Source organism: Lampris incognitus, chromosome 4, assembly GCF_029633865.1.
Source record: "Lampris incognitus isolate fLamInc1 chromosome 4, fLamInc1.hap2, whole genome shotgun sequence".
Lineage (NCBI taxonomy): Eukaryota > Metazoa > Chordata > Actinopteri > Lampriformes > Lampridae > Lampris > Lampris incognitus.
This window is the reverse complement of record NC_079214.1, coordinates 71,296,035-71,322,923: the sequence shown is the minus strand read 5'-3', so window position 1 is coordinate 71,322,923 and position 26,889 is coordinate 71,296,035. Positions and strand designations below refer to the sequence as shown.

The window sequence follows — 26,889 nt, the reverse complement described above, 5'->3', positions numbered from 1 at the left end:
TGAGGATATAGGAATCACGTGTCTGTTGGTTGGGACAGTATGGGGTGTGTTGGTTTGTACAGGATCAATCACTGGGTCAACACAAGTTACCTCGCTTGCATTTCCTTGCAACTTTGCATCTGCTCTAATTGAAATCACATGTGCTGAGTATTCCCCATGCTAATGTTCACCAAGGGCCGACAATAAACGACAGAATTCCTCACATTCCATAAGGCTGCGCTCTTATCAAAGCAAGCCATGCTTTCCGACACTCTCCCCACCCCCACCCCACTCCCAACACCAATAAAGACACCATCACACCACCAGCAAGTGGAATAGATCCCAGTCCTGAACAGGACCATGATTTCAACATCCATCAATATAACCTATGTTGAGAAATTAAAAAAAAACCTGCATTCCACTGTTTTCAGGCTATAATAAAATATGTTTGGAAAAATAATTGACATTAGAAACCACTGAATTTCTACAGCAAAAATAAATAGGCTAAGTTAAAAAATGCTAAAAGCTTGGGTATCTGGTTGATCCACACAACAAGTCAGGTGGAACAGAAAAAGGTTTACTATGATTTAAAATGGAAAATAAACAGTCTTGTAAAAGTACAAAGCAGATATCGTACCTGGAAAAAACAACAACGCATGCAGGAAGCCATTAAGCAGTAGAACTGGGCCTGTTGCAGCCCGCATACCCTGTAGAACACGTACTAGGTTCCCTGCATGGGAAAGGTGAGTTGCGATAACAACATCTATGCCCTTTGTTTACTACATCGTAGCATACAATGTCTGAGGTTTGCTGTTCACATTTGCATCTTTAGGTTCAACATCCCATGTTATTAATGGAAACTCAAAAGACATGCATACGATAATACTCCTGTCTGTGCCCCTGGGCAAGGCATGGCAAGAAGAAATAGGCGCAGCACGACAGCTGCCCGCTGTTCCTAGCTACACAGCTAGGATGCCTTAGATGGAGAGGATGAATTTCCCCACGGGGATTAATAAAGTACATCTTATCTTAACTCTTAGGTTTTGCTCTGGTTCACACATAAGACCGAGTACATTTACATGATTAATGAGTAACAAGACTCACTTTAGTTATTGTTACTTCACAGTGCCATCATCAAGTTTGCAAAAGTAATACTGATAATCCAGTATAATATTTGTAATATTGTACACAATGTAATATTTGCACTGAATGTAAAAGTCACATTTCAAATATTGTGCGGGTGTAAAAGGAATCTCCAATGTCTACAACACTCAAGTTCTGTTTATTCTGAAAGAGAAGCTGAAGACCACGTGATTTCTCTGGCGGCGAATGAAGCAAAAAAGAATCTGCTATAAACCTACCCCTAACAAGTGTAAGCACCACCTACCACCCCCACCAATGTGTGGGGAAGGGGACGTTCAAAGAGCTTTGTGTGCATCATCTGACAGTTGTCACCTGCCGTACTCATCCATACACACCAAGTTCATTCACATAGGCTCTGGAATCAACTTTTGTTGTCACTTCCTGTTTCGAGCAGTGGCAGCTGGTGCATTTTTCTCCAGGCGGGACTACACCAAAAATCAAACAAACATGTACTAACGTATCACACCAGTGTATTTGTGACTGTATTACTTCACTTACATCCTCTTATTTATGTCTGTGTTTTTATTTGATCATTCTCCTGTGTTTTTATTTGATCATTCGTGTTTTTATCCGATCATTCGTGTTTTCATTTGATTGTAATCATTTCAATCTCTCTGTAAAGCACTTGGGTCAACATTTGTTGTTTGTAAATGTGCTCTATAAATAAACTGACTTGACTGGTTAAATAAACCAAAAGAACATTATTTGTACTTGCTGAGCTGAATGAACATTTGTTATAATGACATGTACTTAGTTAAGGGAAGGTACTTCAATTTGGGAAAACTCTTTATAATAATTGTCTTTTATACTGGGTTTGGGCGACATGTCAAAAGGTTCCTATTGGCTACTGTCAGCCCTGCCCCCCATGTGCTGGCCATTTTCAGCAAATACAATCATGGAAGACCTTGTTGCGAAAATGAATACAAAATCCCGTTAGGGATTATTTTGGTTTTAAACCGGACACAACTGGCAAGCCGAAGGACCTAAATGAAGTAATTTGCCATCTTTGCAAATGAGAAGTGCCAGCTAAAGATTCTAATACTACTAATTAGCACAAGCATTAATGTGAAAATCTAATTTTACTGAAACATTACAGCCTATAGGCTACTCTTCAATTACACAAAATAAATCACATTGAGATCTTTGCTAATTAATAAACTGTAAAAATATGCTGAACACCTGTCCGAAATTATTTGAAAAAAAAAATTCTGATGGTGTCAGGGAAGGACGCCTCCAACTTGCAGCCTCCAAATGAACAAACAAGTGGGGATAACTATGCTATTAAATGATCAGGTGGACAACTGCACATATAGTTTTTGGCCTAGTTCTCAAATATGATTTATGAATTGATGTTGCTGTTAAGCACCAATCAATTGGACAGCAACCATTAGAGACAGCTTAACTGTCATTTAGTCACTGCCCTGTTTTGTCAAAGACTCGTCAGAAATCAGTGCAACAAGAACGCACATATGGCCCAACTCCAACTGCCAGTTCCTATTCACATACACTTTGAATTGCACTTTACAGGTTAATTATTTACAGAGTTTAATTCTTGAGGATACAGAGCATTAAATTAGCAAAATATAAGGACAAAAATCATGCAAAAAAAAGAGAGAAGAAAATCACCCCAAAAAAAAAGAAGTCAATTGGAGTCAGCCAATCATAGATTGCCGATATATTCGTCCAATCGCCCAAGCCTATTTCACACCACAATTTGTTACGATGAAAGACTAATGTAAGCGAAAAGTGCAACGATAAGTGCAAAAGAAAATTATGAACATAGTAAGACCTAACATAAAATAACAAAAAAAAAAAAAACTTACTGGACCAGCTCCTTGAAAATGACTGAGTATATATTTTTTTTCTCTGTCTTCTCTGATTGCTGATAAATTATGATGTCAGGCTGATCAGGACCAAGCTCTTAGACTCTGAGTTTCTCTTGCAATGTTCTTCTCTCAAAAAGTGTTCTTTTTAGTGACTTAACTGAATTTTCTTTTTCCATTCTAGCTAATTTACTCTCCATCTGTTGCACAAAGCTCCTCCAACTCTATGCTCAGCAACTTATTCTGGCGCATTTGATTAATTGATTTTTATGTCAGATGATGCACCATGGGCCACTCACTCTGCTGCCACCAAGTGGTTGGTGGGCGCAGCTATTCGGTGTCCTATTAAACCAATCTACACAGCTAGGATGGATTAAATGCAGAGCCATCGGGATTAATAAAAAAAAGTAGTAGAACTAATTATTAAGTTCCTATCTCTTGCATTGAAGAGGAGCGAAATTTGCTTGTACAACGTACACCATTCAGCCAAAACATTAAAACCAGTCACAGGTAAGTGAATAGCATCTCATTACAATGGCCTCTGTCGAGGGGTGGGATATATTAGGTAGCATTTGAACTGTCAGTTGTTGAAGTTGATGTGATGGAAGCAGGAAAAATAGGCAAGCATAAGGATCTGAGCGACTTTGACAAGGGCCAAATTTTGATGACTATATGACTGGGTAAGTGCATCTTCAAAACAGCAGGTCTTGTGGGGTGTTCCCGGTATGCAATGGTCAGTACCTACCAAAAGTGGTCCAAGGAAGGATAACCAGTGAATTGGCAACAGGGTCATGGGCGCCCAAGGCTCATTGATGCGTGTGGGGCGTGAAGGCTAGCCCATGTATTCTGAGCCCACAGAAGAGCTACTGTACCTGAAATTGCTGAAAAAGTTAATGCTGGCTATGACAGACATGTGTCAGAACACTGCATTTCAGCTGGCTGGTTTTGGGGCTGCATAGCTGCAGACCGGACAGAATGTCCATCATGTCCCCTGTCCACCATCAAAAGTGCCTACAATGGGCACATGAGTGTCAGAACTTGACCACAGAGCAATAGAAGAAGGTGGCCTGGTCTAATGAATTACGTTTTCTTTTACATCATGTGGACAGCCTGGTACGCGTGTGTGTCGTTGACCTGGGGTGGAGATAGCACCAGGATACACTATGGGAAGAAGAAAAGATGGTGGAGGCAGTGTGATGTTCTGGGCAATGTTTTGCTGTGAAATTTTGGGTCCTGGCATTCACGTGGATGTTACTTTCATACATACCACCTACCTAAACATTGTTGCAGACCAAGTACACCTCTTCATAGCAACAGTATTCCCTGATGGCAGTGGCCTCCTTCAGCAGGATAATGCGCCCTGCCACACTGCACACATTGTTTGAGAATGGTTTGAGGAACACAATGAAGTATTCAAGATGTTACTTTGGCCTCCAAATACCCCTGATCTCAATCCAATTGAGCAACTGTGGGATGTGCTGGAAAAACAAGTCCGATCCATGGCAGCCCCCACCTCACAATTTACAGGGATTAAAGGATCTGCTGCTAAAATATTTGTGCCAAATAGCAGAGGACACCTTCAGAGGTTTTCTGGAGTCTAATGCCTCCACGGGTCAGAGCTGTTTTGGTGGCACGAGGGAGACCTACAAAATATTAGGCAGGTGGTTTTAATGTTTTGGCTGATCAGTGAATAACAAGATTCAATGCAAGTATAAGCCAGCTAACCGAGCCACTGAGGATGCACAAGCCAGTGCATTCTTAGTGCCAGTCCCAAGCCCGGATAAATGGGGAGGATTGTGTCATCCGGCATAAAACCTGCCGACGATTTCCCCCCCCCCCCACTAGGGTTGTAAAATTCTCTTTATGTAAAGATTTAATGGAGCAAGTGATTTTTATACCCAGGTACTTAAAACTAGTTTTATTAAAATGAAAAGCAAGTTCACCTTGGTTGATCATTAATGCAGAGTTGTTAACCAGAAAAAATTCACTCATTGTGAAATTTAATTTATATCTGGAGAAAGCACCAAAGTTTTTCAATACATCTAATATTTCTGGTACACAGGCAACAGGGTCAGTGACATAATAATAGGTCGTCTGCATATAAGGACAAACAATGTTCAATACCCCAATGACAAATGCCCTTAATCAATGGTGATGCTTTTAGAGCTATGGAGAGGGGTTTAATGGCTATAGCAAATAAAAGAGGCAATAGGGGGCAGCCCTAATAAGTTCCTCATGAGAGGGGGAAGTATGGAGAACGTAGTTATTGGTTCAAGATTCAAGAGTTTTATTTGTCACATACACACAAGTACAAGTCCCGAGTGCAGTGAAATGAAAAAAGGCACGAGCTCCGAGATGTGCAAACAACAAAGTACAACAGGTACACATGCATTCCAATTTTCAATATACAATTTACAATTTACAATCAATAGTTAAGAACTCTTTGTAAAAAGAAAACAGACAGCACAATATATACAGTAAAAGCGCTTAAAAATAGAAATCTGAGATACTGAAATATGAGGTATGTATGTACATAATATGAGGCAGTATGGGTCAGCGAGAGGGCCCCGGTAAGGTCAGAGTTCACAGTCCTGATGGCCTGAGGAAATAAACTCCGTCTCAGTCTCTCTGTATTTGCAGCATGACTGTGGAGGCGCTTGCCTGACCGCAGCAGCTGGAACAGTCCGTTGTTGGGGTGGTGAGGGTCCTTCATAATCCTGTAGGCTCTGGTTTGGCACCTCTTGGTGTATAAATCCTGCAGGGTGGGGAGTGAGTTACCAATAGTGCGCTCAGCCCAACGCACTATCTATGCAGAGCCTTACTATCCTGGGCAGAGCTGTTGCCAAACCAGGCAGAGATGCATCCTGTTAGGATGCTCTGCACTGCCCCAGAGTAGAAGGACTGGAGAGGATCTTCCAGGAGACTTTGAATTTCCTCAGCTGCCTGAAGTGATAGAGGCGCTGCCTTGCCTTGCTCACCAGAGTGTCTGTGTGTGAGTGCCATGTGAGATCCTCTGTAATGTGGACTCCCAGGTATTTATACCTGCTCACCCTCCCTCTCCACAGTAGTCCCAGTACGTCCTGTGTTGTGTCCTCCTAAAATCCACAATCATCTCCTTAGTTTTGGAGACATTCAAAAGGAGGCTGTTGTCCTGGCACCAGAGTGATAGAGCAGCAACTTCCTCCCGGTAGGCTTTCTCGTCGTCATCGGAGATCTGACCCACCACCACTGGGTCGTCCGCAAACTTGATGATGGAGTTGAAGCTGAACCTGGCCACACAGTCGTGTGTGTGCAGGGAGTACAGTAGGCGGGTGAAGACGCAGCCCAGGGGGGATCCTGTATTCAGAGTAAGGGAGCTGGAGGTGTGACTACCCACCCTGACCACCTGGGGCCTGGCGGTTAAGAAGTCCAAGATCCAGGCACACAGGGGGATGTTCAGTCCCAGTTCACTCAGCTTGCCAGCCAGCCAGCCTGGTGGGGACTATGGTATTGAAAGCTGAACCATAGTCAATGAACAGCAGTCTCATGTAGCCCCCCTTCCGACTGTCAAGATGAGAGAGTGTGGTGTGCAGTACCTGGGAGACAGCGTCATCTGTGGATCTGTTTGGACGATAAGCAAACTGCAGCAGGTCCATGGAGCAGGGGAGGAAGGTGCAGATGTGGTCTTTTATCAGCCTTTCAAAGCATTTCATGACCACCGAGGTGAGGGCATGTTGGAGAAGCATTCTTCAGCACAGGGATAATGGTGGATCTCTTGAAGCAGGCGGGGTCCACAGACTCAGCTAGGGAGATGTTGAATATTGTAGTGAACACTGGAGCTAGCTGATTAGCACGGGTCTTCAGTACTCACCCGGATATGCCGTCAGGACCAGCAGCTTTCCTTGTGTTCACCCTTGTCAGAGCCCTCCACACACTATGCTCAGTCACCAAGAGTGGATGTTCATCCCCAGCTGTAGGACTCACCTCGGCTACGCTAACAGTGTCGTTGCTAGCCTAAAAACGTGCATAAAAGGAGTTCAGGTCGTCCGCTAGGGATGCATCGGCACTCCCAATTTCGGGGGATCTTCTCTTGTAGTCGGTTATTGTTTGTAGTCCTTGCCATAGACGTGTGGTGTCGCGTTGCTCCATCTGCGCCTCCACCCTATCTCTGAACCTCTTCTTAGCTCCTTTTACCACCCTTCTCAGACTGTAGGACACTGCCTTGTACTCGTCCATGTTGCCGGATACAAGACCGGGGTTATAGGCAGCAGTGCATGCGTTTACAGCATCGCGGATGGTTGATCAACCCACGTTTTTTGATTAGGAAAGGACCTAACTTTTACTGTGGGGACAATGGTATCAACAAGCGTTGCTATGAAGCTCGTAACCACTTCCATAAACTTGCTGACGTCACTGGAACTCGATTGGAACATCTTCCAGTCAACGTCACTCACAGTGTCTTGAAGCTTGGCCTCTGATTGGTTGGACCACCGCTTCACGTCCCTCGTCACTTCCGTTTCATATGCAATCTTTTGTCTGTATGCCGGAAGCAGGAAAATGGCAGCATGGTCAGATTTTCTGAAAGGAGGGAGAGAGACAGTCTTGTAGCCTCTCTTGAACGGTGTGTAGCAGTGATCCAAAGTTCTATCCCCTCTGGTCGCACACGTAATGTGCTGATGAAAGTTCGGCATGACTTTTTTTTAGGTTCACTTTATTGAAGTCCCTCACCACCACCATAGCCACGTCGGGGTACTTGTTTTGATGTCGGCATAGTACATCATGTAAGTTCAATAGTGCTACATCGGTATTTGCCTGTGGTGGAATATATACAGATGTGGTGGTGACTGAGCTGAACTCCCGGGGAAGGTAGAATGGACAGCAGGAGATCGTCAGATGCTCCAGGTTCGGCCAGCAGGTGCAAGAAAGAATCTTAATGTCCTTGTGGTTACACCAGTTGCTGTTGATCATAAAGCACACTCCTCCACCCTTGGATTTACTGGACTCTTCCGTTCTGTCCGCCTGAAAAACAGAGAAAGACTCGGTCGGACATATGACTCTGTCTGGCACCAGCAGGTTTAGCCATGTTTCAGTCAGACAAAGGATGTTACAATCTCTCAAGTCCCATTGGAATCTGATTCTCGCTCTCACATCATCCCGTTTATTTTCCAGAGACTGGACGTTAGCAAGAAGGATGCTGGGCAGAGGTGGATGGTGGACTTGGTGTTGTTGTCTGATCCGGATTCCACTTCGTTTTCCTCAATGTTTTCTTCTACTCCCCCGAGTTACCATTGTTATTGTTACTACTGTTGTAGGGGCTCATTCATAGAATCACTGCCGGCCACGCTGAATCAATGGTAAAAGTGGACGGAAGCCTAAAATTTAAGTCCAAAAGTGAGCTGCGGTTGTAGGATATCAATGCCGATGTACGCGTGTGAAAAAAATGATCAAAAACAAACATATTGACTAACAAAACGCACAATCTCTGCGGAGCGACCCTGACGGCATGCAGACACGGCCACCGCTGGTTCAGACGCAAGCCTGTGCACAGGAATAGAGAAGGCAGACCACTGAGGTGAATTTTTCCCCAAAACCAAATTTTTTCAAGACCTCAAATAAAATATCTCCATTCCACCCTGTCAAATCTGCATCCAATTAGATAACTACCTCCGCAGGATCTGATGGAGATGCAGAATCAATAACATTTAGGAGTCAACATACATTAGAAAAAGCTGGCGGTCCTTCATAAAACCCGTCTGGTCCTCCGAAATAATATCTATCAAAAAGGTATCCAATCGGCTTGCTAGCATTTTTGGCAGTATTTTAGCATCCACGTTCTAAAGCTAAATAGGACGGTAGGAGGCACAGTTTGTTGGTTCCTTGCCGGGTTTTAACAAAAGTGAGACTGATGCTTGGGTCAATGTTGGAGGCAAAGCGCCTATAGGAATGGCATCAGCAAACATTTCCAAAAGAAGAGGGGCTAGTTTATTTGAAAACTTTTTTTTAAAAATCATTAGGGTACCCATCGGGACCTGCAGACTTGCCATTTTGCATACTTTGAATAGAGCTTACCACTTCCTCCAATAAGAAAGGTTTGTCTAACTCCAGATTTAATTCTGTACTAACAGTAGGAGTTTCTAAGTTATTAAGAAATTTATTCATGGATGTTATGTCACTAGGGGCTTCTGATGTATACAGGTTGTAGTAGTAAGATAAAAATGTATTATTAATAATAGCAGAGTCTGAAGTTAAATTTTGAGAGGAGTCCAAAATTTGGGAAATCATGCGTGATGCAGATTTACATTTTATTTGATGAGCAAGGAGCTGGCGTGCCTTGTCTCCATATTCATAAAAAGTACTCTGTGTATGGAGCAACAGTTTTTCTAATTTGGTAGTAGATAGTAAATTGAAGTCTGCCTGGAGGCCCAATCTCTTTTTATATACCTCTGTCTCTCAGTGTTGTCGATCCAAGTCTAAAATGGATTCAGTCAGTTCTTTCATTTGGAACCTGCAGTGTTTAACACATGAGCAGAGTAAGAAATAATTCGGCCCCTGAGAACAGCTTTCAATTTTTTCCAAAGCAATGAAGTAGAAACAGCTTCAGTTTTGTTAGTTTCCAAGAAGTGATCAATGGACAATCAAGTGATCAATCAAGTGATAAATATATAATCAAAAAATGATTTGTCTGATAATAGAAAGGAATTTAGCCTCCATAGAGGACGTTGGGTGGCAGCGGACGGGAAGGACGATTCAAGTACGAGAGGGGCATGATCCGAGATCACAAGAGAGAAATGTCTTGTCAATGAAAAAATAATCAATTCTAGTATACAACTGATGCAAATGAGAAAAGAATGAAAATTCTTTAGTCTTTGGGTAAAGAAATCTCCATGGATCCACACATTCCATTTGGTATATATATATATATATATATATATATACACACACACACTGGCCACTTTATTAGGTACACCTTCCTAGTACTGGGTTGGACCCCCTTTTGCCTTCAGAACTGCCTTAATCCTTCGTGGCATAGATTCAACAAGGTACTGGAAACATTCCTCAGAGAGTTTGGTCCATATTGACATGATAGCATCACGCAGTTGCTGCAGATTTGTCGGCTGCACATCCATGATGCGAATCTCCCAGTCCACCACATCCCAAAGGTGCTCTATTGGATTGAGATCTGGTGACTGTGGAGGCCATTTGAGTACAGTGAACTCATTGTCATGTTCAAGAAACCAGTCTGAGATGATTCGAGCTTTATGACATGGCGCGTTATCCTGCTGGAAGTAGCCATCAGAAGATGGGAACACTGTGGTCATAAAGGGATGGATATGGTCAGCAACAATACTCAGGTAGGCTGTGGCGTTGACACGATGCTCAATTGGTACTAAGGGGCCCACAGTGTGTCAAGAAAATATCCCCCACACCATTACACCACCACCACCAACCTGAACCGTTGATACAAGGCAGGATGGATCCATGCTTTCATGTTGTTGACGCCAAATTCTGACCCTACCATCCGAATGTCGCAGCAGAAATCGAGACTCATCAGACCAGGCAACGTTTTTCCAATCTTCTATTGTCCAATTTTGGTGATCCTGTGCGAATTGTAGCCTCAGTTTCCTGTTCTTAGCTGACAGGAGTGGCACCCAGTGTGGTCTTCTGCTGCTGTAGCCCATCTGCCTCAAGGTTCGACGTGTTGTGCGTTCAGAGATGCTCTTCTGCATACCTCGGTTGTAATGAGTGGTTATTTGAGTTACTGTTGCCTTTCTATCAGCTCGAACCAGTCTGGCCATTCTCCTCTGACCTCTGGCATCAACAAGGCATTTTCGCCCACAGAACTGCCGCTCACTGGATATTTTCTCTTTTTCGGACCATTCTCTGTAAACCCTAGAGATGGTTGTGCGTGAAAATCCCAGTAGATCAGCAGTTTCTGAAATACTCAGACCAGCCCGTCTGGCACCAACAACCATGCCACGTTCAAAGTCACTTAAATCACCTTTCTTCCCCATTCTGATGCTCGGTTTGAACTGCAGCAGATCGTCTTGACCATGTCTACATGCCTAAATGCATTGAGTTGCTGCCATGTGATTGGCTGATTAGATATTTGCGTTAACGAGCAGTTGGACAGGTGTGCCTAATAAAGTGGCCGGTGAGTATATATATATATATATATATATATATATATATATATATATATATATATATATATATATATATGATGATGATATGGCTTTGGACATTTTAGAGGGGGATGTATTTTTAGGACTGGAGTGGTCCAGTTTGGGGTCAATCATGCAGTTCAAGTCCCCACCTGGGGTTAAATAGTGAGTATTAAGACAAGGAAAAAGAGAACAGAGTTTGGTTACAAATTCAGCATTATCCCAGTTGGGGGCGTAGACATTAACCAGTATAACTGGTGTTTGGGACAGGGACCCAGTTATTATAACATAACATAATATGTTATAATATATTAATATAACATGCTATGTGCATATAGTTCATGCAATAAAAAACACTTTTCTTCATCCAGATAAAGACTGCCTCTTAACACCAGGGTTATTGTCTATGGAGTGGCTATAAATTGAAGAGATCATTTACCTTCATGGATGCCTCTGAGTACCAACATAAACACCTACATTCAATTGGCTTCACAGCGCAGTTCGAGATGTTTATCTTTTCAAACTCCTCTGTGAACCAGAACGTTTAGCTTGGTTATATTTCATGTGTTTTAGCTTGGTTATAGTTCCATCACCTTCTTTGCAAAAATTAGCCAAAATTTACATTTTTTTATAAAAAACAAGCATCATCAATCATCAACTACCCATTTCATAATTTACAACAAACAATATTTGAAACATATTTTACATTTAAACAGAGTGTTCTAATTAAATGTTTTACGATTCCATTCCTCCGCAATGCTGACTGGACCTTGAGCCCTTTCACTACACTTTTTTGGCCTTTGGCAAGGTAAACAAAAAAATGCAACTTCTTAGAACATAAGACTGAAGTGCACTCTAACACAAATCCACAAAAACAAGTTAAAAAGAGGAAGGTGGAGACTGAATGGGCCTAATAGTTTTTTTCTTCGGTTGCGTGTTTGAGTTTTTTACAACCGGTCAGAAATGAAACGAAAGAAAGGTTATTAGTCTTTCTTGATTAGGGCAGATGTTTCTCCTCATACAATAAGCTTTATCAGTCCTCTGTACTTTTATTATTGCAGAGTTCTTCCATAAATCAACCCAAAGAATTTTTTGCCATATTTCAAGGCCCCCAGCGGCCTGCACATCAGCCCCTAACCTGCTTCTGGCTCAGTTATGCAGACAGGTTAGCTAGTCAAGGAATACTTTGGCAGGTGTTGATAAATCACTCTCTCCACCATTCGACTCACAAATCTTTACCTCGACAACCTAGTGCGCATACGGAATAATGACACACAGTTCTTAATGTTGTACCAGAGTTATGGAAAGTCAACTCGTCTGAACAGTTCCACAATATCAATCTGACGATTAAATTGGACTGGATGTTCTATAGCAGTGTTATGCAAAGCAATGGGGTATGGTGCTGTTTGCATGGAAAAAGGGCATCAGAGATTAGCAAATTAATGATGTCACAAAGATCCAACTCCAGGAAGAATTCCTTCCAAAAAGCAGCTGCAAAGGAGGGAAGACATTTGGAATGAAAGACACTGCTTAAAAAGGTCATGCCCAGGTCAAAAAAGCCACTGGGGGAAAAAACAAAAAAATAAAAATCTTGATGCAGTTGAGGGGAATTTGAGCTGCTAAAGATTACCAAGCTAATCAGCTTGTAGAGCTGAAACAATGATTCAAATTGTCCACAGATGCTCAAATGCACTTTATGCATCTTAAATATTTTGTACAACAATTAACATTTAAAATCAAATGAACTGTTTCAGTACTGCCAATATTGTACAAATACTAACTATTGATATTCATTCAGACTTCTTTGGTTTCAGAACAATGTTTGTGCAGTTGACAACTAAGTGCTGAAATGTAAGATTTTCTGATACTGTTTAAATAAGGGGTACATTGAGATCACATGGCGGATCATTTTCATTCTGTCCACAATTGCCCCTAATCCATCTTATCTCTTTCCCCTTTTTAATCTTTCACAGTATCTATCGATAGCTAATTATTTTCCAATCTAACAATGTTTCTGACTTTGTACAAACAAATGATCCAAACAGCTTTGACTGTCACTTAAACATGAAATCTTATTGAGAAAAGTGTAACATTAGAAATGTGGAGTTTCCCTGCCCGGCCTGCTTTACCCATCACACTCTTGCACCCTACAACAGGAAGGTAGGAACCTAAATGGAAAACTGCCAAATCTGATCGACCAATCACTGCAGGAAACAAATCCCTTAAACTCAATAACAAGGAACATTTCCACATCTGATGTCTTATACATTTCATATATCAACATCAAGTGGGCCACCTTCATAGGCATTTGTCTGCTTTTGTTAGAAAACAATAGGGTTAGCTGAAACTGAAACTGCATTATTTGACACACATTGAGGCATTTTTTGACCAGTGTTATCACTTTAACATAGTGCTGTACATCAAAACTAGGCCTACACTGACTGTCTCTATGTAATTTAAAATGACATCTGCGTTTCTTTACCAGCACTGACACAGGGGAAATTGCAGCAAACTAAAGTTGTTCTGAGGTGCTGGTGCTCAATCCAGGTCTTTCCGCTTAATGCGATTGGAAAAAAACTCTTTTGAAACAAATTTTATGTTATCGAATGGTGCTTGATAGGATGGTACTGGCCAAACCGTTGGCGGTGTTTCTTTTGAGACACACTGGCATTGGTGCTTTAACACACTGAACAGAGGAAAAGTTTACATGGTGATGTGCTGAGGAGCTATCACGCTGGTATTCAGCTGTAAAACTGCTTCAAAAGAGCAGTGATGATCAGACAATCAGCTGACACTGTAGTGGTATGTCAATTCTCATTATGTAACGATATCAAATGACACAGCTGAAGAAAGTCTGAAGTGTTATACTGTTTAACAAGTTATTTGAGTAGTGGTGGTTAAAACCACTATTATTTGAAAAAACACAGCAAAGCCACTTGTAGGAATCACTGACTTGCATCCTAATCTGAAAAACATCAAAAGCACTATTCCTTCAGGGCCCTACACTTAGCCAGGTCTAACACATGAGGCCTATCATTTGTCTGTTATATAGTAATCTTATTATTATATAATCCACCTGCAGGTAATGACAAGGATACTGTAAATAGAATTAAAACTTCCTCAAAGATTCCAGAGTTAAATAAGGACGAAATTATACAGGCCAAGTACAGGAGACAAATAATGGTCTTATTATCAAGTTGATTTGGCAAATTAAAGGTGGAATCAGTAAAATCTGGAACATTACTCCTTATATTTTTATTGTAACTATTCGGATCAGCTGCAACTATTTCCCAAGACAAGTGTAAGTGCACGTTTTATCATGTGTAACGTGTAAACGGCGGATAAAAGCAGCTAGATAACTAATAGCTAGATAGCGAGTAGCTAGCTAGCGACTGGAAAGCCGACATGAGCTAAGCTAAGTTTGCTAGCTAGTATAGTCTCGGTTTTTTACACCATATAATAGCCTACTACTTACAGCATTCGGGTGATTTGTCGTGCTTGTTGCGCCACCGTGGTAGGCCAGTTTCAAACTGCTTGCTTACTGGGCACACTGCCTTGTCATCGCTCAATTTAAAGTGTCGCCACACAGCTGAGGTCTTCGCCATTTTGTTTTCTCTTTTTCCCCCTTTAACGGCCAAGCGGAACTGAAGCGTGACGTCACCGCCGCCGCCGCCGGGATACTAGTTCCGCATTTTAACGGCGCAATATTTAGCAGAAAGAAAACAGAAAGAAAAAAGAAAAAGGAATACCCGAATCCGAAGTGTGAAACTGAATACCTACCCAAACGAACGAATCTGAATAGTTGGATATTCGGGTCCGGCCTCAAAAATGTGTATGACTATTCTAAGAAGTTACAGCTGTGTGGTTTGCCTTCACCCACTGAGTATTTCTGTAGCAGTTTGTTTTGTCATTAACGTTAACAGCTCATTTGGGTGAAATAAAGCAGGAAAAACTTGCATTATGTCGACCAAGATTCATCACCACTGAAAGTGGCCAAAAAACTTTACAGCTATAAAGGCAGATAAAGAAAGCCACTTTATTTGTGTATTCTTACAACAGCTGTGTCCTCTGCATGTAAGCCACCCATGCTATTGCTGCTGCGGCTCCATGATCTCCATCACGGCTCCATGATCTCCACCATGGAGCCCTCTGAGGTGTGCTGTGGGACTCCCACTGACGGGAACTGAGGACGTGATAAACCTGTGGTCCACTGAGTCAATTAACTGTTTTGTACGTACTGCTTGCTCTCTTCTGTGTGTATTAGATATGAGAGAAAAAGAAGAAGGGATGAAACCCCCCACAGACGGCCAGACAATGGACATCAGTCCACAGAAGTAGCTGATGAGGCTGCATCAGAATCCACACGCTTCCCTCTCCCCAAATGAGTGGGGAATGGAGCCTGGTGCTGGTCCTTGCACAGGTAAGACCTTCTAAAATCTTAACTATTGTACAGCAGGACAGTCACTACCAGGATTAATCAGGTTGTCCTGTTTATATATTTGTTGTGAAAAAGTATTGGGCCATGACTCTGTTTGGCACAGTCTGAATGATCACCCAGAGAGTAGCCGTTTCCCAGATATGAAAAATAGGACTGTGACATTTCTATTTATCTGTATTTCTAATCTCTTTTTCAGAAGCCACGGACCCGAAGGCTATTTGTATAGACACCTAATCTCCACAGTTCCTCTCCCGCAGCAGGTACAGTTTGCCATTCCATCTGGTGATGCCCCAAGATGCGGTTTGTCTGGATGCACAACAAGACCGCAGTTTCACATCAAAGTTTGGATGTTGCGCTTTCATTACTGCTGTGTATCGTTTTCTGCCTGTGTCCTCATTCGTTCTTCCCCAGTCTGTTGCATTTACGTGGGACAAGTCTTTGTCGTGGTAGTGCATTACCTGTTTGACTAAGTTCATTTTAGCTGTCTCGGCTCTTACAGTGCATACACATGTACGGTGGTGCTGACCTGCGCCTAAAGCATATGGGTCTCCAAGACATATCCCGTTCACCAAGGTTAATTTCGTAGCATAACTGCTGTTATCACTGGCTGACAAGCTGTTTTAGTAGGCGGAAAACATTTTAAAACTAAAATCAAACCGTTGTAACGTATCGGAAGTTTGCTAGCCGTCTTCATACCAAGCCGGGACGGTAATCAACGGTCGGGTAACGTTCTCCCTGCAGCCAAGCTGCACGCGCATCCCCAGTGTGTGGTAACGAATAATTCCTCTATAGGAACAGGGGGCAGCTGGAGCACCCGGGGACCAACTCCAGTTCTTCTTCCTATTGCCTTGCTCAGGGGCACAGGCAGGAGCATTAACCCTAACATGCATGCCTTTTCGATGGTGGGAGGAAACCGAAGCACCTGGAGGAAACCCACACAGACACGGGGAGAACATGCAAACCACACAGAAAGGACCTGGGACAGCCTGGGGTTCGAACCAAGACCTTCTTGCTGTGAGGCAACAGTGCTAACCACTGGGATACCATGCCACCCGCATATAAGGCATAAAGGCAGGTGGGTGTTACACATTCATTGGTAGTTGAGGCGAGTTTCCCCCCTTCAATGTGAAGCGCTTTGGGTGTCTAGATAAAGCACTATGTAATCCATTATTATTATTATTATTATAACAACTGATGCCGAGTTAGCCATATGCTACCATTGGACAGTTAAGCAGCACTTTTATTAAAGGTCTTGTCTAGCAAAAAGGGCTTTTTTGTGTTGCTATTGGTCCTGTTTAATGGCACCTTGGGGTAAGAATAATACATTGGAGTCATGGATATATTAGTAATGTACATCTTTCATTCTGGCCTTTTCAGTAAAATACCTACTAAAATCTCACCCTACTAAAATCTCACCCTTCCAAAATCTGGTGCTTACAAGTATCTTGGTTACCTAAGAAAGGTCAACTGGATTTCAACTGGCTGAATTTTTGGATGTAGTTATACTATGGAAACGAATAGATAGTGATAATGTAACATCCCTTGCTAGCTACTGCTAGAATCTATTACAGCTCATTTCAAACATGCCACAACGCAAGCAAGTGAATTTATAATCACTTTCCTAACCAGCTCCGTGCAACAGGTAACAGTTTTGCTTGGTTGATAAATTGCTCACTTTAACTCTATTTGAGCGAAGTTTCTCTTACTTGGTCCAACAGAAATGACAAGGGAAACAAAGTGACTGCCCACTCTGCAAGATGACTTGCAGAGTGGGCGGTCACTGTTTTTGGGAATCTGCAACACTGTCAGATCCCGTCAGGATACATTGGCGAGTGAGCGTGCCAGCCATCCCCTCTCTAGCATTATGTTAGGAACCAGTGTTAGCTGCAGTAGCTACAAACAGCATGACAGCTTGTAGCACTAGCCAGCCAGCCAACAGATTCATAGTTTACAACTCTCGTAAATTATGGCAATTTACCATTCACTAACATCCTACAATCCTCGAATTGGAGGCTGATCAAACTCAGGTTCATATTCTGAGTCCCATTCTGGCTGAATAGCTGCCATATTTCCAAAGACGCAAGCTAACAGATGTTAACACACCAGTGGATGAACCCATGTGGATGTGTTTTCATTTCACCTGTCAATCAAAATTTGAATGGGAGGGTCTTCTCACTTTGGCTGTGCCCACTAATCAAAAAGTTTTTGGCATTTCTGTTTAAACTGGGTGCATAAAACATGTTTATTTTAATGACTCCTTACTGAAATTTAGCGAAAGTAGATGAATTGCCATTGGGAATCATCACTGCATCAGTAAGGTTTGTCATATTCTAAGCCGCTAGATCAGACCTTGAAATATAGCCACGTGTGATAAGTTATTAATATTGTACAGTAGACTGTACAGTGTTTGAGAACATATGATTTGTTATATTGTAGCCTGTTTTTCAAACATGATTCCTGCTTCACTTGGCCTTTCCGTGGGGTCTCTGCATTGGATAGCTGGTGAAACTGAGATATAGTATTGTCCATTCAAGAGACCACTTGCTGACGTTGTTGGAATTCCTGCTGGTCACTTTGGTCTCTGATGGTGGCCACTGGGGAGATATTTTACTGAGGTGCGATCAGAATACAGCAGCAGCAGGCTGATTCTATCCAGTAGAAATAACTAAGTAAAAATAGCCAGCAAAATGAAATGAATAATTAAAATACTCTGAGGCTGAAATGTTAGTTGTTACTGCTTTTATGAAACGGTTATTGCTTTAAAAAATCATTTGTATGTGTGCGCCAAGAAGACAAGCAAGCACACAAGACATAGAAACTCTGTGAAGCTGCAACAGAGACTCAATTCTCTGGCTCTCTGACAGCCATGTTCATTTTAAATGCTAAACATAGAGCAGTTATTTGAGACATGCAACATTTGAGCAGACCCTGATAAAGAGATTACTCCAGGTTGAATACTTGTATGCGTGTATATCGAGAGGTGCGTGCCAATATGAAATACAGACAGCAACGTCACACAATCATCAGAAATGTGCGCATGGAAACATTTTGCATTTGATCACTTGGAAAGCTGTTGTTTTTCTCTTAATCTTGCAGGCTTTTGTGACGTTATATAAGCCATTTTCTGAATCAAGAAAATAAAGATCATAAAGTCACACAAAATCAAGATTGGGCATCATTACAAAACATTCCAAACACACTCTGATACACTGTGATGCTATCCAACCCCAAAAAAAACAAAAAACTTTCAAAGCAGGACAAATTCCTCTGCTTCAGTTGGGAAATTACAATTTATGGCATGTAGTACGTCAGAGAATTTATCAGCCCCTCACCAGTAAAGAGAAACAGTATCCAAAAGCAAAGACATGAATATGTGCCGTTGGACGCTAGTGACCTGCATCCAACAAAACCTGTGATTTTGCATTCCTGCACTGTGGACAATACACCGATCAGCTAAAACATTAAAACCACTGACAGGTCAGTGAATAACATTGATTATCCCGTTACATTGGCACCTGTCAAGGGGTGGGATATATATTAGTCAGTAGTGAACAGTCAGTTCTTGAAGTTGATGTGTTGGAAGCAGGCAAGAGGGGCAAGCATAAGGATGTGAGTGACTTTGACAAGGGCCAACTTGTGATGGCAAGACAACAGGATCAGAGCATCTCCAAAATGGCAGGTCTTGTGGGGTCTTCCCAGTATGCAGTGGTCAGTACCTACAAAAAGTGGCCCAAGGAAGGACAGCTGGTGAAACGGGGACAGGGTCACGGGGGCCCAAGGCTCATTGATGCGCATGGGGAGCAAAGGCTAGCCCATCTGGTCCGACCCCACAGAAGAGCTACTGTAGCTCAAATTGCTGAAAAAGTTCATGCAGGCTATGGTAGACAGGTGTCAGAACACAACAGTGCATCACAGCTTGCTGTGTATGGGGCCTCAAAGCTGCAGGCTGGTCAGAGTGCCCATGATGACCCCTGTCCACCGTCAAAAGCTCCTACAATGGGCACGTAAGTGTCAGAACTGGACCATGGAGCAGGGGAAGAATGTGGCCTGGTCTGATGAATCACGTTTCCTGTACAGGACAGCCGGGTGTGTGTGCGTTGTTTACCTGGGGAAGAGATGGCACCAGGATGCACTATGGGAAGAAGGCAAGCTAGTGGAGAGAGTGTGAATGCTCTGGGCAATGTTCTGCTGGGAGACCTTCCATCTGGACGTTACTTTGACACCTACCACCTACAGAAACATTGTTGCAGACTAGGGCTGTCAATTAATATTCCAGATTCGAATATATAATCAAATTGTAAAAGAAAACAGACATTCGAGTGTGAAAATTAATATTCGTTTGTGACAAAGCAACACCATCATGGCTGTCTGCCTCACATATTCTCTCGAGGGCCTTGGTCGCTGCACTGAATATGCTGCATGACGGACAGGAGTCACACAACATCACTTTCATTGGTTGAAAATAAAATTTAGGTCAAGCTGAAATGAGCAAATACAAGATGGCAGAGTTCACAACCCAACTCGGCCACAGACAGAGTGATTTTGACCCTGAACAATCCCCCATTTAGAAATACTTCAGATTTTGGCCAGAAAACAGAAAAATTGTGGAACCTTACGATGTAAGCTACAGTTACTTTATCATTCCACCACTAGTAACCTGAGGGCACATCTCAAAAATATGCAACCAAATGAGCATGGCCTGATGTCCGGAACTCCACCCAAACAGCCACGTCTCGACTCATATTTTACACCGCCTGCCACAAGCTCACTGTCTGCAGCACACTGCATACCACTGGACCACTGTACTGCCCAAGCAGTTTGGCAATGCTCTCCCTGTGTCTGCATGGGTTTCCTTCCAGGTACTCCGGTTTCCCCCCACCATCAGAAAGACATGCATGTTAGGGTTAATACTCCTGTCTGTACCCCTGACCAAGGCAATGGAAAGAAGAACTGGAGTTGGTTCCTGGGCGCTGCAGCTGCCCACTGCTCTGATACAATAGGATGGGTTAAATGCAGAGAACAAATTTCATTGTAAAAATACAATTTGTTGTAAGGTACAATGACAAAATAAAGTGGCTTTGGCTTCCTAAGATCCTGTGGGACTTCCAAGTTCCAGACTGACAAGCAAGTGCTGTGCCAGACATTATGGTGATCGATAAGGAACAGAAGACAGCAGCAATGATCAATGTAGCAATCCCAAGCGACAGCAAAATCAAGAAGAAAGAGCATTAGAAGCTAGAGAAATACCAAGAGCTGAAGGAAGAACTAGATTGGATGTGGAAGGTGAAATCCACAGTAGTTCCAGTGGTAATAGGAACACTAGGGGCAGCAATTTTGGGAACTACACCAGTAAAGCACAAGAGAAGCCGACCAAAAAGGCAGTATCATGATGACATCAAAGAATGGCTTAGTCTGAAAATATCGGAGGCAACAAGATCAGTTCAGGACAGAAAGAACTGGAGGAGACTTGTTTGGCAAGCACGTCATCCTGATGGTGCTGGCAACCCTTGCTAACGAGGAAGCCTTGAAGAAGAAGAAGGGGCTGTGACCCCCAAACTGGGAGACTGGCTCCAGCAGATTCCAGGAACAACATCTGAGGTCTCTGTCCAAAAGAGTGCAGTCCTAGGAACAGCTAAGATACTGCGCAGAACCCTCAAACTCCCAAGCCTCTGGTAGAGCAGCGTTTCTCAAACCTCTCCTGGAGGACCACTTGTCCTGCATGTTTTAGATATCTCCCTGCTCCAACACAGCTGATTCAAATGATCAGTTTTGTTATTAGGCAGCTTCGGGAGCTCATAACGAGTTGATCATTTGAATCAGCTGTGTTGGAGCAGGGAGAGATCTAGAACATGCAGGACAAGTGGTCCGCTAGGAGAGGTTTGAGAAACTCTGTGGTAGAGGACCCGAGCTTGAGGAAGACACACACCACCTTTAAAAGGGAGAGAGGGAGATTTTTATATAGATAAGAAAAAAGTTGCCTTCAAATCAGTCTTGCATCTGCAAGGTTGTGGCCCTAAAAAAATTGATAATGGACTTTTTCCATGTGCTATCAAGAAATGTGAATCAGCCAAAGCTACATCCTCCATCCATCCATTATCCGAACCACTTATCCTGCTCTCCGGGTTGCGGGGATGCTGGAGCCTATCCCAGCAGTCAATGGGTGGCAGGTGGGGAGACATTCTGGACAGGCCACCAGTCCATCACACAGGGCTGACACACACACACACACACACACACACACACACACACACACACACACACACACACCCATATATTCATACCTAGGGGCAATTTCAGTACGGCCAATTCACCAGACCTACATGTCTTTGGACTGTGGGAGGAAACCGGCGCACCCAGAGGAAACCCACGCAGACATGGGGAGAACATGTAAACTCCACACAGAGGACGACCTGGGACGACGACCCCCAAGGTTGGACTACCCCGGGTCTCGAACCCAGAACCTTCTTGCTGTGAGGCAACCGTGCTAAACACTGCGCCACCGTGCCGCCAAGCCACATCATCTATAACCGAAATATTGCACTTTGTGTGTGTGTGTGTGTAGAATATTTTAAATTATCAATGGAGTAAACAGATTATTGAACAGTTTAAGACTCTGGTGCTGGCCTACAGGGCAGTGAAAGGAACAGCTCCTTCCTATCTCCAGGCCATGGTCAAGCCCCACACCCCCGCCCGACCACTTCACTCTGCTGCCTCGGGACGCCTGGTTGCCCCGTCGCTCAGAGGCCCCTTGCTGCCGATCGACCCGGTCACGGCTCTGTTCTGTCCTGGACCCACAGTGGTGGAATGAACTCCCCACTGATGTCAGGACAGCGGAGTCCTGCCCATCTTTCACCACAGGTTGAAAACTCACCTTTTCAAGAGCTACCACCCTGTTACTTGCTCTTAGCACTTATTGTATTCACTCATTTAAAAAAAAATCTCTTTCTTGCACTTTTACTGTAGCACTGGTTTTGCTCTTAGATGCTTGTTTAGATGCACTTATGACCTCTGATGACTAGCAGTTCTCCTGATCTCCTACGGTAAATGATGCTCTTGGATAAAAGCGTCGGCTAAATGACTGTAATGTCATGTCATGTCATGTAATCTAGTTGATTACTTTCTTGCTCCAATCACTCACTGAGCATTCATCACAGTAAGCAATGGAGATAAACTTAAATCATGGCCCCTGTGTCTTCTGTGCTAAAACTGTCTGAATCCATTTGGCTACCCAGATGATGCCAGAAACAGTTTGTCACAACTGCCACTGCAAAATAGATGAATAAACAAAGTGTTTGTACGCTGGCGCTGGGACCCAGAGCTGATGGACACTGTTTACCGATTGTGGAAATGGAGTCCATGGTGGGTGAGAGCTGGCCTGTTCCCTCTCTCAAACACACGGCCCTGGATGGAAGCCACTGCACTGGAATTAGAGACTAGACAGCTTGCCTCTGTAGGCAAATCAGGTGCACACCAACCTAAAAATGCTCTTTGTGCAGACCATTAGGAAAGGACATCTGGATCTCTGCCAGGAGATGAACAGCCATTCAAGGTGACCAATTTAAGCAGCTGTCGTTTTGGTGAAATGAAACGTGAGCTTTTCACAGACCCCGAAAGTATTAATAATGGTTGAGGCAAGTTTGGAAAAGAGGTCCATTCTCTGTGGTGAATAAGTGAGCATTAAACTAGGCCATGTCACTTCAAACCTGAGAAGTTTCAAACCGGATCCAATGAAGTGAGAGGGGGACTACAGGGTGGACCTAGCGGCGAGCCAGATCCTCTGCCTTTTCTTTTCCACTCCCTTTCCTTGCAGTTTTGTACGCCCATCAACTCCCAACAGTCCGGCTCCCTCGGACCAACACACCTTCGATACAGAAAATCGATGACACACGCCCCCACATCTGCGCGAGCACACGGCTTCCGGCAAACGCGTGCACAATTGTACAGTAAGAAGGGGGCCGCTGTAGAAAGGGAGGGTGCGGAGCTTCGGGACCCAAGGTGCGCAGCCTGGCCGCGGAGGAGGAGGGGAAGGCGGCGCGGCGCGGCGGCCTGAAACTGCCCCGCTCCGGGGAGCTCCGAGCGCAGACGCGACGGGCTCACAAACAGGGACAGGATGTGACAGGTTGGCTCTCACTTTCATCAAGTTTCAAACGGACACAAACACAGTTAAAAGGCACTGTGACCACTCCAGACCAGCGTCTGTCTCGTCTGCCAGTGTGCGGGTGTTCGATCAAGGTGATCGGGCTGATCAATGAAAAGCAAAGTTTTCATGTCAAATCGCTGCTGTCTTTGGGCTAAGCTAAACGGGAGCTATTTGGCATCCTCACTGACGGCCTCAACATTACACCTCGATCCAGTCCGTAAATCACGATCGGGCTTCCTGTTGGGACACTTACCGGACTTCTCCCGGTCATATGCGACGACGACGAAGTAATCTGCCAGCCTAGCCATGCTTTTTCCTGCTTTTCCCGAGATTTACCAGTCCAATTCAGCATTTTTCTTCCTTCAAAAGCACAGCCATGTTTGACAGAATACACAGTGCGCATGCGCGCAACAGCAGGCGACATCCATGGGTGTGGGCCGCTCAATCTACTAATAACACGCTGCAGGCAGAGCGGTCCCATCATTAAGTACTGCTAAAGCCCATTACGCACTGCTAAAGAGCACTATCCCATCATGAAGTACTGCTAAAGAGCACTATCTCATCATGAAGTACTGCTGAAGATCATGAAGTACTGCTAAAGACCATTAAGTACTTCTAAAGACCATTACGTACTAATAAAGACCATTAAGTACTGCTAAAGATCACTATCCCATCATTAAGTACTGCTAAAGATCATTAAGTACTGCTAAAGACCATTAAGTACTGCTAAACATCACTATCCCATCATTAAGTACTGCTAAAGACCATTAAGTACTGCTAAAGATCACTATCCCATCATGAAGTACTGCTAAAGATCACTATTCCATCATTAAGTACTGCTAAAGCCCATTACGTACTGCTAAAGAGCACTATCCCATCATGAAGTACTGCTAAAGATCATGAAGTACTGCTAAAGACCATTAAGTACTTCTAAAGACCATTACGTACTAATAAAGACCATTAAGTACTGCTAAAGATCACTATCCCATCATTAAGTACTGCTAAAGATCATTAAGTACTGCTAAAGACCATTAAGTACTGCTAAACATCACTATCCCATCATGAAGTACTGCTAAAGATCACTATCCCATCATTAAGTACTGCTAAAGATCACTATCCCATCATGAATTACTGCTAAAGACCATTAAGTACTGTTAAAGATCACTATCCCATCATTAAGTACTGCTAAAGATCATGAGGTACTGCTAAAGATCACTATTCCATCATGAAGTACTGCTAAAGATCATGAAGTACTGCTAAAGATCACTATACCATCATGAAGTACTGCTAAAGATCATGAAGTACTGCTAAAGATCACTATTCCATCATGAAGTACTGCTAAAGATCATGAAGTACTGCTAAAGACCATTAAGTACTTCTAAAGACCATTGCGTACTAATAAAGACCATTAAGTACTGCTAAAGATCACTATCCCATCATTAAGTACTGCTAAAGATCATGAAGTACTGCTAAAGATCATGAAGTACTGCTAAAGATCACTATTCCATCATTAAGTACTGCTAAAGACCATTAAGTACTGCTAAAGATCACTATCCCATCATTAAGTACTGCTAAAGTTCACTATTCCATCATGAAGTACTGCTAAAGATCATGAAGTACTGCTAAAGATCACTATTCCATCATGAAGTACTGCTAAAGATCATGAAGTACTGCTAAAGATCACTATTCCATCATTAAGTACTGGTAAAGATCACTATCCCATCATTAAGTACTGCTAAAGATCACTATCCCATCATTAAGTACTGCTAAAGATCACTATCCCATCATGAAGTACTGCTAAAGATCACTATCCCATCATGAAGTACTGCTAAAGATCACTATCCCATCATTAAGTACTGCTAAAGATCACTATCCCATCATGAATTACTGCTAAAGACCATTAAGTACTGTTAAAGATCACTATTCCATCATTAAGTACTGCTAAAGATCATGAAGTAATGCTAAAGATCACTATTCCATCATGAAGTACTGCTAAAGATCATGAAGTACTGCTAAAGATCACTATTCCATCAAGAAGTACTGCTAAAGACCATTAAGTACTGTTAAAGATCACTATCCCATCATGAAGTACTGCTAAAGATCACTATTCCATCATGAAGTACTGCTAAAGATCATGAAGTACTGCTAAAGATCACTATTCCATCATGAAGTACTGCTAAGATCACTGGGAACAGCTGATAAGCATGGACGGTTAAAAGCATAAAGACGTGTACAGTGCCTGCTGTGAGGTGCGTATCACTTGAGGTTAAGGGAATATCATTTTATGTTGCAACCAGGGTCAGTTGTGTCAGTGGCTTAATTGCCTAATTTCACCTTCATATTCATATTAATAGTCATATAACATATATTTTCACATACTGACAGAGCTGATCTACTGACAATGAATGGTAACGGACTCTTGGAAAGTAGACTGACTTAGGACATAGACAAGACACTTTTAACACGTACAACTGCCAAATTAACCCCCCCCCCTCTCTCTCTCTCTCTCACTCACTCACTCTCTGTTTTAGATTGTTTACTTCCTTTAATGAAGTGTGGTGTAAAACTGCTTTTATTTTCGGAGCAGGATACAATAATAATAATAATAATAATAATGATAATAATGCAGAGTGGTAAGTTTTAAACGTCTTGCTGGCGAAGCTAAACTCAATATATATCAATATATATCTATATAGATACGTTGGTCCTTGACTAACGGATCGTATCCGTTAGTTGACTGGTTAACGTTGTCGCTTGCGGTGTGGGAGCCGCGGGTTCGCGTCCCGGATGTGGCGGTCCGCGGACTGCCCCCCCCCCCGAATTCGTTACAATATGTATCTATCTATCTATCTATCTATCTATACTTAGTAAAGTAAAGTGAGGAAATGTGTGTTAGGTAGGTGATGTCTTTGTTGTAACAACGCTTCTTGGCAGTAAATCTTATAGCGCTGGAAAGCCTGTTTATCTGCCTTTTAAATGGCGCCACATGTGTAAGGAACATGCATTGTGGGATGAGCAGCAGAGCTGAGTATGGGGGTGGTGCCCATGAAACATTTGCCAGATCGTCTCTGCCAATGCCAAGCAGCTTATCTTGCTGCTGCTATTGACTCTTGTGTTGAGCTTCTGCTACCCCAGGTGCTGCTGCTGCTGCTGCCCATCAGCTGCCTGATGGAAGATTTACTGCCAAGAAGCATCGTTACAACAAAGACATCATCTACCACACAC

At 43.0% G+C, this 26,889-nt stretch overlaps 1 protein-coding gene across 3 annotated transcripts in view; it reads right to left on the bottom strand.

Annotated features, from left to right (window-relative positions):
* Nucleotides 1–24,045, bottom strand: part of sbf2 (SET binding factor 2) — a 364,253-nt gene extending 340,208 nt beyond the window's left edge. For all 3 annotated transcript variants that reach the window (XM_056278149.1, XM_056278150.1, XM_056278151.1), the window contains exon 1: nt 23,918–24,045. In XM_056278149.1, coding sequence (XP_056134124.1) covers nt 23,918–23,972 — 55 coding nt within the window. In that variant the 5' untranslated portion in view covers nt 23,973–24,045. The remainder of the gene's footprint in view (nt 1–23,917) is intronic.
* Between the last annotated feature and the right edge of the window lie 2,844 nt (nt 24,046–26,889).